Source organism: Nuphar pumila, chromosome 3 (genome assembly GCF_984573655.1).
Source record: "Nuphar pumila chromosome 3, dmNupPumi1.hap1.1, whole genome shotgun sequence".
NCBI lineage: Eukaryota > Viridiplantae > Streptophyta > Magnoliopsida > Nymphaeales > Nymphaeaceae > Nuphar > Nuphar pumila.
This window is the reverse complement of record NC_143251.1, coordinates 116,813,572-116,825,257: the sequence shown is the minus strand read 5'-3', so window position 1 is coordinate 116,825,257 and position 11,686 is coordinate 116,813,572. Positions and strand designations below refer to the sequence as shown.

The 11,686-nt window shown below is 40.4% G+C and overlaps 2 protein-coding genes across 2 annotated transcripts; one reads left to right on the top strand and one right to left on the bottom strand.

Moving 5' to 3' along the window:
- Nucleotides 1–2,566: 2,566 nt before the first annotated feature.
- On the top strand, nt 2,567–6,559 carry LOC149843410 (protein DETOXIFICATION 36-like). The gene is made up of 10 exons (XM_090000906.1): nt 2,567–2,796; nt 2,956–3,214; nt 4,285–4,651; nt 4,757–4,829; nt 4,937–5,023; nt 5,360–5,416; nt 5,496–5,734; nt 5,800–5,918; nt 6,012–6,098; nt 6,306–6,559. Exons 1-10 carry the CDS (start codon nt 2,567–2,569, stop codon nt 6,366–6,368), a joined length of 1,581 nt encoding a protein of 526 aa, XP_089857032.1. The 3' UTR covers nt 6,369–6,559.
- A 75-nt stretch (nt 6,560–6,634) lies between these two features.
- LOC149843409 (uncharacterized) lies at nt 6,635–11,302 on the bottom strand. The gene is made up of 5 exons (XM_090001820.1): nt 10,919–11,302; nt 9,339–10,698; nt 7,468–8,597; nt 6,991–7,328; nt 6,635–6,706 (listed from the first exon to the last, which is right to left on the bottom strand). The coding sequence occupies exons 1-4, from the start codon at nt 10,919–10,921 to the stop codon at nt 6,993–6,995; spliced, it is 2,829 nt and encodes a 942-aa protein (XP_089857946.1). The 5' UTR covers nt 10,922–11,302; the 3' UTR covers nt 6,635–6,706; nt 6,991–6,992.
- Nucleotides 11,303–11,686: the final 384 nt, after the last annotated feature.

Genomic DNA, 11,686 nt, shown 5'->3' with positions numbered 1-11,686 from the left:
TGCATTTGCAGCAGATTTTCCTTGGTTTTTATAGTTCACCAATGTTAACATGCTTGATTCTTGAATCTGATACATTTTGTGATCCTTTTATGTTTGCATGTTTTTCACAATCGTGCACCCAATATCGAGGGTGTTCGGCAGTTGTGAAGCTCAAGATGCATCGTTTAGACTGTTCTCCAATCATCACATAAGCAGCACAATTTGGACATGTACATTGAACATATATCCTGTTTCTCTGGATAATTCAGGAAGAGACCTATCTAAACACAAGATTGAGAAATCACCTATTCATTGCTGATTGTTCGTAAAAATTGCTTTTCATATTGGTGAATTTCTGGTGTTTGTCACAATTTAGTTTTATCTATTGCACTACGATTTGTTTCAATTTTCGAGTTGTTATTCCTCTGTATGTGATATGGTTTAAATTTACTTGCCAATTAAAAAAACCTTTAAATTTACTTGGTGTTGAGATTGAGGAAATAGTGTTTGGTATTACTGTGTAGTAATCCCCCTGGATCTGGCAATAATCTGTTTCAGGAAAATCACTATGCCTATTCAGTGAACTTTTTATAGATGACAGGTCATTGATGATGTTTCCTCACCTACTCTTCTATACTGATCAGTACCTCTGTTTTTTTTAGTAAAAGGATGCTCCATTCTTTCACAGTCCTGCCATAAAGTTAAATTGAAAATCCTAGAACTTAATGTGGTTAAAGAACACGTGCCCACAAGGGCTCTGCTCATCTGGTTGAGGCGACTTGTGAATGTCACCAAGTTTACGGGATGTCACAAGTTCAAAACTCATGGGTGGCATCTCTTGCTGCAAGGTTGAATCTGGGTAACCTCAAGGGTTTTACCAACTAGAAGCCAGCCAATCTACGGTCGGTTAGGGGGGGAGCGGGGGGGATGGTCCATGAGCATAGCATGGTAGAGCCATCTTACAATGACAGGAGGTACTTGCTGATAGGTGTGGGCAATGGGCTGACGCTACCTAACTCGGACCCATTTATCTTTGGACTGCTGATTCTTGTGGTGATGCATCCTTGAATCTACATGGCCCATTTATTAACGGATCACTTTTTAGCCTGGTTTTAATGAGTTCAGGCATCAAAAGCAGTCCACGATCCAACACGTTGAGCTAATGGGATCGTGCTGGTTAGATTGGATCTTAATTTATCCAAGTGGAACACTAGTAGCAAAGGTTGATGCATTGCATGCAGAGTGATTATAAACCATAACGGTCAATGCACTAAGGCCATTTTTGTTTTAGGAATGCACTCTCATGCCAACCCGAGCCCAACCAATTGTTAACTGGACCAAGTTTCAATCCTTGCCTTAGTGGTCTGCCAGCTCTTAGTGGATCTATGTCTGGTTGTGTGCGGTATGTTCGCGATTCATACAAATGGTGAATCCATGGAAGGTCATCATTAAATTTGAAAGCCATATTTCGACCTGGACGTTTTTGGTGGTTCAAGAAAGTAACAATCCTCCTTGAAACTTGCTGATTAGGGATGTAAACCGGTTGGATCTTGTGGGATGTAAGACAATCGGATTTCAGAGTTAATTTTGGAATTGGATGCATAAAGCCTGTACTGAACCCGGATCCAATTAGATTATACACCCTAATAGATCCCAACATATACATGCAATCAGGTCGGATCTGGTATGACTTTAAGTTAGACTTTATTCAGATTCAGACTCGGATGTGAGCATGCCACAACCAAATTTGAGTTCGATTAGCATTCGGATCTGGTTTTGCTTACTGAATCCAAATAAATGGACTCAGGTTTGGTTGGATATCTGACCCCAACCCAAACTATTTGCATCCTTAGCTGTCATCCATCCCTCACAATTATCATTTGCTTTCCTGTTTTGTTTTAGTGGGCCTTCTCACCATATCCACTAAAGCATGAAATGAAAACCACTTAGAAAATTCAGAATCTGAAATAAAATATCCAATTAAAAGGTCCACTCTATATAACCAGGAAGCTGAAAGCCTTATATGACATTACCATTTGAGCAATTAATCTAAAAAAGTGTCAAAGCGAGATATCAAATTCACGCAATCAGAATGATGCAAAATGGAAGCGAAGAAAACAACGCAGAATTAAAGAATCCAAATCCAAACTTGTAGATCCGAAACTGAATCAAGATGTGTTTGGATCTGATTTGGTATTTGAATTAAGTCCGGACCAACATGAGAGAGAGAGAGAGAGAGAGAGGGATCAGTCTAATAATTCTCTCCAAAGGAACATCCTTGAAAGTAAACAACCCCCATCCGTTAAAAAGTACTAGTTTGATTGAATAAGATAATTATTTGATAGGGACACAGCCCACAAAATGGATAATATGGGTTTCTTACCACCCTCACGAGGGCGTTTGCATTTCAGGGAAGAGAAAGACGCGGCACCTCTTCCGCGGTTTCCTCTTCTGCGAAAACAGAATACGGAAACACTTTCCGCGGAAAAGGGGGATCCAGCATGCATTTTGGCATGCCCGTCGAGGTAAATTCACTCTCCCACGTTTGTTTCAAAATTTTGGACACCGCAAAAACGCACGCCCGTCGATGCGCTACCACGGAAAATGCCCATTTTCCGTGACAGGTAAACGCGCCCTCAGTGTGTCTGCCGTTCAAATGCACCTGGAAGCCCACCTGACAGTTGTAGTCAAAATGCCACCCGTCCTCCAACTCACCCAACAAGACATCCCACCTAAAACAACCCAACGTTTTGCATTTTCAGGTTTAAACTACCAGTCCAACTTCCTGCACATGAACAAAACAGAAGGAGATGCACAGTGAACTGAGATGAAATATTAGATAAAAGCAGCAGAAGCTAAAAACTTTTCTTCATATAAGCTGCAGCTGCTCTGATGTAACTCCCATTAATAAAGGATTGAGGTGAGCTGCCTTCTTCAACAGCTAAAATTCCTCATGTCAAGTGATTTGCATTGCAGCAATGGCAGGTATGAGTACGTGCAGCTGGACAGGCTCATCTCTTTATCCCAAAGGACTGCCAGCACTGTCGGCTTCTGTAACTCACCATGGTCGGAGCTCAAGGCGCAGCTGTGGCTGGTTGCACCATCAACTGCCGTCGCCTTCATTCAGTATTCATCAACTGTCATAACTGACTCAATTGCCGGGCACCTCGGGCAGTTTGAGCTCGCATCTCTTGCCATTGCTTACACGTTTATGCGGCTCGCATATGCTGTCCTGGTATGAACTTTGGCTACTAGATTTTGCATGGTTGCTAAGACTTGAGTGATAAAGCCCGTGAACATTCCTGACCCCACAGAATGTGAAGCTCTCTTGAGAATTGCTCTTTACCTGTTTTTTTTTTTTGGCAAATGAAATTCCCCAATAAGATTTTTCCTTTTTTCTGTTTATAGCCGATCTGAAATTTCAAACAAGCTTTTGTTGCTAAAGTATTAGTGACTGGATGCTCAATAAAATGACTGCCATTCCACCAGTGCCATGATGGTCCTTTCCGAAGTAGGTCGATACCACTGGTTGAAACAGAGAAAACTGCCTTGATTGATGCTTAAACTGTATCAATAACCCCAAACAGGAATTACTGAAATGTAGCTGATGAACAGCATTCTCACTGCAGTTATGATCCAAAGATATAAGACAGTGGCTTAATTTTATCAGTCAATTCGTAGGGAAGGGAACCAGGGATTCTTTCAGGTAAAAGAAGAAAATTTTCTCTGTTGATTTCAGAAGAATTTAATATATATATATATATATATATATATATATATATATATATATATATATATATATATATATATATATATATATATAAATTCTTCTGAAATCAACAGAGAAAATTTTCTTATTTTGCATGTGGGTTATTTGATTCAAGCTTGAAGATGAAGAGTCGAAGTATCCCTTTGTTCAGTCAATGGCTCCAATTCATGTCACCAATGTGAACAATTCATATAAAATAACCATCTTCCAGCACATAATCCCAACAGAATATCCCAAAAAACATAAGCTTCCAGGTAAAGCAGAGTTACTGTTAGTCTTGATTACAATGTTATGTACTTCACAGATTCAAAATCATTTGGTTTCCTTTGGTTCCCAGGAAGAGCATGGTTGGCTAAAATAATTTAATTTGAACTTGGTTTGATTTCAACGAAAGATTTGTGTGAAACTCAAAATTAATTTCATTGAAGTGCATTCTTTGCTGTTGGAGATTTTCCTTTTTCTATTTCTTCTTTCATTATATTAGCTAGAAAATCCTAAAATCCTATAAAGTGTTCACTTAAATGTTTGATTTGCAGATGGGAATGGGAAATGCTCTGGAGACTGTAGGTGGGCAAGCCTTCGGAGCCAGAGAGTATGATATGCTTGGGATATATGCACAGAGATCAATTATAATTCTCTTGGGTGCAGCAATCCTCCTTTCAATTCCTTGTTTTTTCTCAGAACCACTACTGAAGATTCTTGGTCAGTCTGCAGACATTGCGAAAGAAGCATCTTTTCTGATAAGGTGGATGCTTCCTCAGCTGTTTGCCTGTGCCTTGAACTTCCCTCTGCAGAAGTTTCTATATGCACAGAGTTTGATCATGCCTTTGCTTTGGATGTCCGTTTGCCTAGTCTTGCCACAGATACTTTTGAGTTGGATTGCAGCATTTAAACTGAACTTAGGTTTGATGGGGATCATAATTGTACAGGATGCGTCATGCTGGTTGTTCACAGTCCTGCAATTTCTTTATATCATTCATTCTGATTCTTGCAAGAGTTCTTGGACAGGATTCTCCATCTGCGCATTCTATCAGCTTTCAACTTTTCTGAAGTTGTCGTTTTTCTCTTCGATAATGATACTGTGAGTAGTAAATCACAACCTGACCATTGTTTTACCCACAGTAGCTAGAAATAATAGAGATCCCTTTGGCTTCTTGAACTGATAAGTGTTTGGTGTTTCTTCTATAGTCTGAATATGTGGTATTATCAGATCCTCATCCTTTTAGCAGGAACGCTAAGTGATCCGGAGATCAGGATTGATGCCTTAATCATATGGTACCGGAACCTTGTCTGCAGTTTCAGTTTCTGTTCATCACATGCACATACAGGATCCGATTTACGTTTATCTTCTGGTTTAAATTTTTAATTGTTCTCCATTTCACGCACCTGTCAAGGTTGGTTGGCTCAATCTGATGTTTTAACAAAACACTGTAATCGTAGACACACAATGCATCAGTAGATAAGGCTAGCATTATCAGTGCAAAGAATAGTTACAACTATTTTTAATAACTTTTATAGTTTGAATGCCTGTGAAATTGTGAATGCATTTGGATCTTTGTTTTTACAAAGTGTGGGGTTTGCCTAACATTGGGGAGATATTTTGAACTGCAGCATCAATCTGATCTACATGGAGGTGATGGTGCCATATGCATTCAATGTGACAACAAGGTTTGTTCATAATCATTTCATCCATTCTTCACTTCCAGATAAATCCACCAAGTTCAGAAGGATCTCTTCTTTCTTGCAGCGTAAGAGTTTCCAATGAGCTTGGAGCAGGAAATTCACAAGCAGCAAGCTTCTCAGCTTTTGTGGCAATGGCTGGATCCTCAGCTGTCAGTGTGTTTCTAGCTGTTCTTTTTCTCCTCTTAAGAAACAACTTGGGGTACCTCTTTACCAACAGCAGCACTGTTGCCGAAAAAGTTTCAGAACTCGTTCCACTCTTGGCCGCAACTGTCATTCTAAATGGTCTACAGATGGTTCTTTCAGGTAACCTATTCAAGTTCTTTACTGGGGTTTACCTGTAAGCAAGAAACTGAAAATTGAAAAAGCAGGTGTTGCTACTGGTACTGGGCAGCAGTCCTATTTCGCCTATGTGAATATTATATCATGCTACTTGGTGGGATTGCCGCTTGGCCTGGTTATCTGTTTCATATTGCACATGGGAATCACTGTAAGTTCCATTAGTTACAAGAACCATGCTTTACCTAATTTTCATTTCTCTGCTCCATTGATTGTGTTGTATAGTCATGAATGTGCCCTGCAGGGAATTTGGTCAGGAATGATAGCTGGATCAGCCTTACAAATTCTCATTATGCTTTATATGACATGGAATGCAAGTTGGAGTGAACAGGTACCAAGATACAACTCTGATATCTGTTTAAACATTTTTTTACATCTGCACACATCTGCATGAATATGGGCATGTGTGTGTGTGTGTGTGTGACAGAGAGAGAGAGAGAGAGAGAGAGAGAGAGAGAGAGAGAGAGAGAGAGAGAGATTCCTTTGTAGGATGTCTCTGTATTACTGAAGTCTTTTTTGTGTTGTGCAAATTTTACAGGCCAATCAAGCCATTGATTTCTTGAGGACTTTGAGGCAGAGTAGTAGTTATATCAATACATAGATGGAAATGTACAAGGATTATGCAAATCAAAACACTCATTGTATAAAGAAGATTATGGGCACCAGACCCCTCTGTACAATGCATATGTGGAAATTGGTGTACAAGAATTCATCACCTCTTTGTATATGTATAATGAGCTCATGAGCTTCTTCAGAGCTTGCACGTAGTTTCAGATTATCAGCTGCCCAAGCTTATAGCTTATAGCTCATAGCTTACATCTTGTACTTTCAGTTACCGAATATTAAAAAAAGATCATGTATGTTAATCACTAGTGCCAACTTTCATGCAAAATGCTTTCTAATCTTCATCAGTTTCCAACTTTTTATTTGATTCGATGCCTGAAAATGGAAATAGTATGTCAATAGAGCTTGAGGACTTCTCTTCGAAAAAAAAAAGGTAGAGCTTGAAGAATTATCAGTGTGATGGCAAATTTTTGTGCATTCGACCCATCTGCCCATTATGCAATCCTATGGTCAAGACTCTGAGTCCTACCAGGCCTTGTCATTGCTTTATGATGTGGTTCCACATATGCATGTAAATGCACTTATACCAAAAGATTATCAGACTTAGAAGGCAGAAGAAACTTACTTTTATCTTACATGAATTAGAATTTGAGACTTACCCCTAATTTCTCAAATGTAGAAATCCTTCACAAGTCAGTGTTCCTTCCACATCTCCAATAATCCGTGCAATTCGGACTTCCAAACCCCTCTGTATTTCCTTCAAAAGAGTTCTCATGCTGTCAGCGAATTGCTTCACATGCACACTAGAAAATTCAGCAACCTTGTCGAAGCTTCCAGCAAGAGTGCATGTGGTCTCTGACATTATCTCCACCAACTTTTGCCCAGTTGCCACCATATACCTTTGCAGTTGAAATGTTTCTTCAAGAAACTGCTCCAGAGCTCCTGTCTGTTCCTTCCTTCCACTGTCAGAATCTTTAGTCCTTTGATCATTTACATGCTACATTGAGAAAAAACAAAAAGTAAAAAAAAAAACCACAAGCACTTTAAATGGACAGAGTTGGTAAAAAAAAAATCAGGAGAAAAGTGGATAATATTCTGGAGTTAATGTAACAGAAATAAGAAATTAATGAGCCTACCATTCGTTTGCACAGATCATCAGTCTTCTCTTCAAGAGTTTGATATCTCTTCAATTGTTTCTTGAGCAAAGTAATTCCAGAAAGAAGGCCTTTCATCTCAGGCGAATTAGCCTTCTGTTTCCCATATTTGTCTGGAACATGAGTTTCAGTCAGTCTCTCCATTATGAGGAGTTGCTGTTTCAGTCTTTTGATCTTGTAAGACACCCCTAGAGCTTGGATGTCCATCTTCCATGAGCATTCTTTCTTGATCATGCATTGACTAGAAGAGGGTATTTTGTCATCAACCCGAGCCTTGTCCTTTGAAACTTGTGAGTTTCCCTCCATAATTTCATTCTTATTGAAGCTCACTGTCTCCTCTGTTCCAACCTGAAGTCCTTGAGTCCTTGATTTCATTTCTTGCACTTCCTCCTGAGTACGGCTTTCCCTTGTTTCAATCACTGTCTTTACAATTCCTTCCTGTTCCACCTCATCAAGGTCATCACTTCCCATTTTCTTGAGGGAAATATTTTCGGCATTCTCAGATGGAAAGGCTAATCTGGTTCTTGTCATGTCCACTGGCATCCTTTCTGTTTCCTTCCATTCCTTCTCATACTGTGGAGTTGGTTGAATGATCTTCGATTCTGTAGGTGGAAGACGATTTTCTCTCTCTTGGGGTTCACCATCCACCTCTTGTGAAACTCTAACTAGTGCAGATTTTTGCTCCTGGTCCTTTCCTCTCAATTTTCTCTTTATAACCTTCACTTCTGACCATATTGCTTCGTGGCCTGGAACAGGAGATATTTCCCGAGCCGTTGAGTCATTCTGACAAGTTTTTATATGAGAGGTATATCTGTCATTCATGGCTTTCAGGTCCTTCTCTTTGCCCAACAACAAGGATTCTAACCTTATGTTCTCACTTCTTAGTTGTGAAAAGTTTTCATTGAGCTCTTCTATACGAGACTGCAAACGCTTCGATTCAAGTTCCATACTAAGTATTTGCCAACGGAAGGCCTCTAGCTTCTCATCTTTGAGTCTCATCTGTTCAGCAAAAGCTTCTATTTCTTCATCATGTCTTTGTTCAAGAATGCTGGTGTATTTTTCTGTCTCCGATTGAACCAAATCTTCTAATTGTTTAACACTAGTTGTTATCACTACAAGAATGAAACAGTTTTTTTTTTTAGATTGGCAAACCCGGGTTACGCAGAAACCCACCAGTAGCAAGATACAATCAGATCGCATCCTGACTAAGGTCCGGAAACCAATCAGGGGGCTTGTCTTCCCAGAATCTATCCCTCTGAATGGTCTCCACCATTGCAAGACAAGAAGCAGAATAGCTTGCAGGAATGCCGTAAAGAAAAATCAGGCACACATCATTCTTTTATTTTTCTTTAAATAAAGATAAAATAAATCAATGAAGCATGTAAGACAAGGCCATGACTGTCAAACTTGAGATCAATGGTTGTGTATGTGCTTGCACTTACCATTGCATCCACAAAATGGGTGCTATGGTAAACAAAGAAAACATATCTTTGTATGACATAATACATAAGTTTGCTTAATCTCATATACTTTGATACTAAGGCCACATGTTGAAATCCCAAAGAGGACGCAAAGCAGCAGAAGTTTAATAAAGTGCTAGAATTCCGACTATTGTAGGGAACATGAAAATTTATAGCAGAAATAAGCAACTAAAGAAAAGAAACAATACCAACAAAACCATTCTAAAATTTCTACCGCATTCTAAAATGCATAATCATTGCAGATCTGCCTAATATATGGTTCTATTGATGTGTGTTTTGCTTATTTTGTTATACAATGCTTTTAGGTTTGGTTTAACTTAAAAATGGAACAATATGGTTAGACAAACATTGTGGATAGAAACATGCTCATACCAAGATCTCTGTTTCCTGAAGGAGAGTCGTTGTCAAAGCAGTCTGCTTTTGCAGTATTTGTTTCCTTTGGCGTGATACAGTCATGCTCCTTCCTGAACTCTGGCTCCAAGTAATCAACCAAAAGAATCTTGGGGCTCGACTGCAACGTATTGTTTGTTGGTGGCAAATCTATGCAGTTTTGACACTTCTCATTTCTGGCACTGCTAGTATGAGAAGATCCATAATCCTTCCACATTAATGCTTTCTTGACTGATGGCATCTCTGATCTCATATCAGGTTTGTCACCCGAAACATTTTTCGGACTTTTGCCTTGCTTGGTCGTGGCTTGGTCCTTCGATTCCCATAGATTGATCAGTCTTTCAAGCTCCAGTTCCGCTTGCCTCCTCTTAGCTCTCATTATCTTTAGATCCTTCAGCAGCTTCTGCTTCTCCCCTGAATCTAGCTTGAACTTCCTTAACATGGCAGACACAATCTTGTCTTTCTGCTCTGCATCTCTTTGCATTCGAACAAGTTCCACGGAAAATTTGTCCGCCATGGCAGCGGCCTCTTCCTTCTGCCCAAGTACTGCATCAAACTCCATTTTTGCTGCCTCCACCTGCTTGAGGACCCTGGCCATCTCAGCCTCGAGTTGGCGTTGGCTAGAAACGAGCTCCACGAAGGCGGTCTTGTGCTTCCAAATCTCTGATGAATGTTCCCGAGTTTCCTTATCGAGCACTTCGCGCAATTCCTTGGCAACAGCTTCCGCTGTCTCCAATTTCTTCTCTGTTTCCATTCCCCGCTTCTCCTCCTCCTCCACGGCCTTAGCCTTCGCCTCCAGCTCAAGTTCTCTCTCCACCAATGCTTCATTCAATTTGTAAATGGTATCTTCCTTTTGATCACATTCAGAGCAGGCCTTCCCCTCGAGCTCATGTAAATTCTTCAGAGCAGATTGCAAGTGCTGCACCAACCTGTTTCTTTCTGATATCCAGCTCTGCTCCTGCGTGGCGTAAATCGCGACAACCTTCGCGTTCGCCCTCGCGTCCTCCCTTCTTCTTTTCTTCATCTCCTCAACCTCAGCCTGAGCTTGATTTAGCCTCCTCAAAACATCAGACTCACCACCAGTTCTTTCTTGCCTCTGTGCATTCCACACAAGCATCCCCAACAGTTGAGCACTGCCTTGCAGCATCCTTTCCATCAGAACCGTCCATCCTTCATCCACCATGTTGGTGAAGTTGGTTTTCTTTGCAGATGAAAGCAGCTGAAGGGCTGCAAAGGCGCAGGAGACCCCAAAATACATTGGATAAACACCATCATTCTTTTCTTCACCAATTGAGAAACAGCCGGTGACTCCCTTCTCATCCAACATCTTTACACCCTCAATCTACACACACACACACAAAATTGCCTCTTTAAAACAACACCCCACATGCAATAAACACAATCTAAATACAAGTAGAAAGTTCTCATCTCCTCACCAACTATACTGTCAAAACAGACATCAAATCCAAAAACAGTAACAAAAAGCAAGCAAGCAAGATCATCAAAGATTTGAGCACCGCCAAATGTAAAATGGTAGGTTTTCGCACACTAAACTTAAATACCATCTATTAAGCACCACTTTTTCCTTTTTGCTCCCCTTCAAAGAAAGAGTGCATGAATGGTGTTGAAGGTGGTGCATTACACCTGCACAGCATGGAGAATGTGAGCCCCCCGTATTGTCCTAGCATACTTCCAACACCAGGTAGGCCTCTCAACAGAGATATCCATCTGAACCTTCCAGAAAATCAGGCCTTATTTTGTATGTATATACAAAATCAAGTCTTCAGAATCCCTCACACGCTTCAATGGCCAGAGGGTGCCGCAGAAGCCCGACTCCTAGCACCATAGGCGTGCATTTCACACGTTTCAAGCCTGCAAAAGAATCACAAAGCATGGACAGATATGTAAAGAAAAAATGGCAGATCATTCATCCCTTTCTCTTCTCAAAAGCAAAATACCTAATCAACCCCACCTCTTATAATAAAACTAAGGAAGCCATTATTGTCCAACTACCCTCATATGCGATCCCTTCAATGGTGATTAGGAAAGAGACCACATTTATCTCCTCAACTCCACTTGAAGGGAAGAGGCAGCCATGATTGCTCCATTAGCAAGGGCCTTGCCTTCACATGGAAACTGTGAAATACCCATTTTAGATTTCCTTCTCTACCCTCATATATGCTTCAATCAAATGCATTTATCCCCTGTAACAGCAGTAGCTTCAGTACTATGGAGCACCACTTTTTTTTGTTCCTGAATACTTTGAAGGGAAGAGGTAGCGATGATTGCTCAATTACCCAGATTCTTGCCTTCCCAATGGAATTATGAAA

Coding starts and splice junctions, on each gene's coding strand:
- LOC149843410 (XM_090000906.1), top strand. CDS start 2,567: ATGCGCTACCACGGAAAATGCCCATTTTCCGTGACAGGTAAACGCGCC. Junction 3,215..4,284: donor GGCTCGCATATGCTGTCCTG/GTATGAACTTTG, acceptor TTTGATTTGCAG/ATGGGAATGGGAAATGCTCT. Junction 5,735..5,799: donor TCTACAGATGGTTCTTTCAG/GTAACCTATTCA, acceptor TTGAAAAAGCAG/GTGTTGCTACTGGTACTGGG.
- LOC149843409 (XM_090001820.1), bottom strand. Junction 8,598..9,338: donor TTCAGGAAACAGAGATCTTG/GTATGAGCATGT, acceptor TCATTCTTGTAG/TGATAACAACTAGTGTTAAA. Junction 7,329..7,467: donor ATGATCTGTGCAAACGAATG/GTAGGCTCATTA, acceptor TTCTCAATGTAG/CATGTAAATGATCAAAGGAC.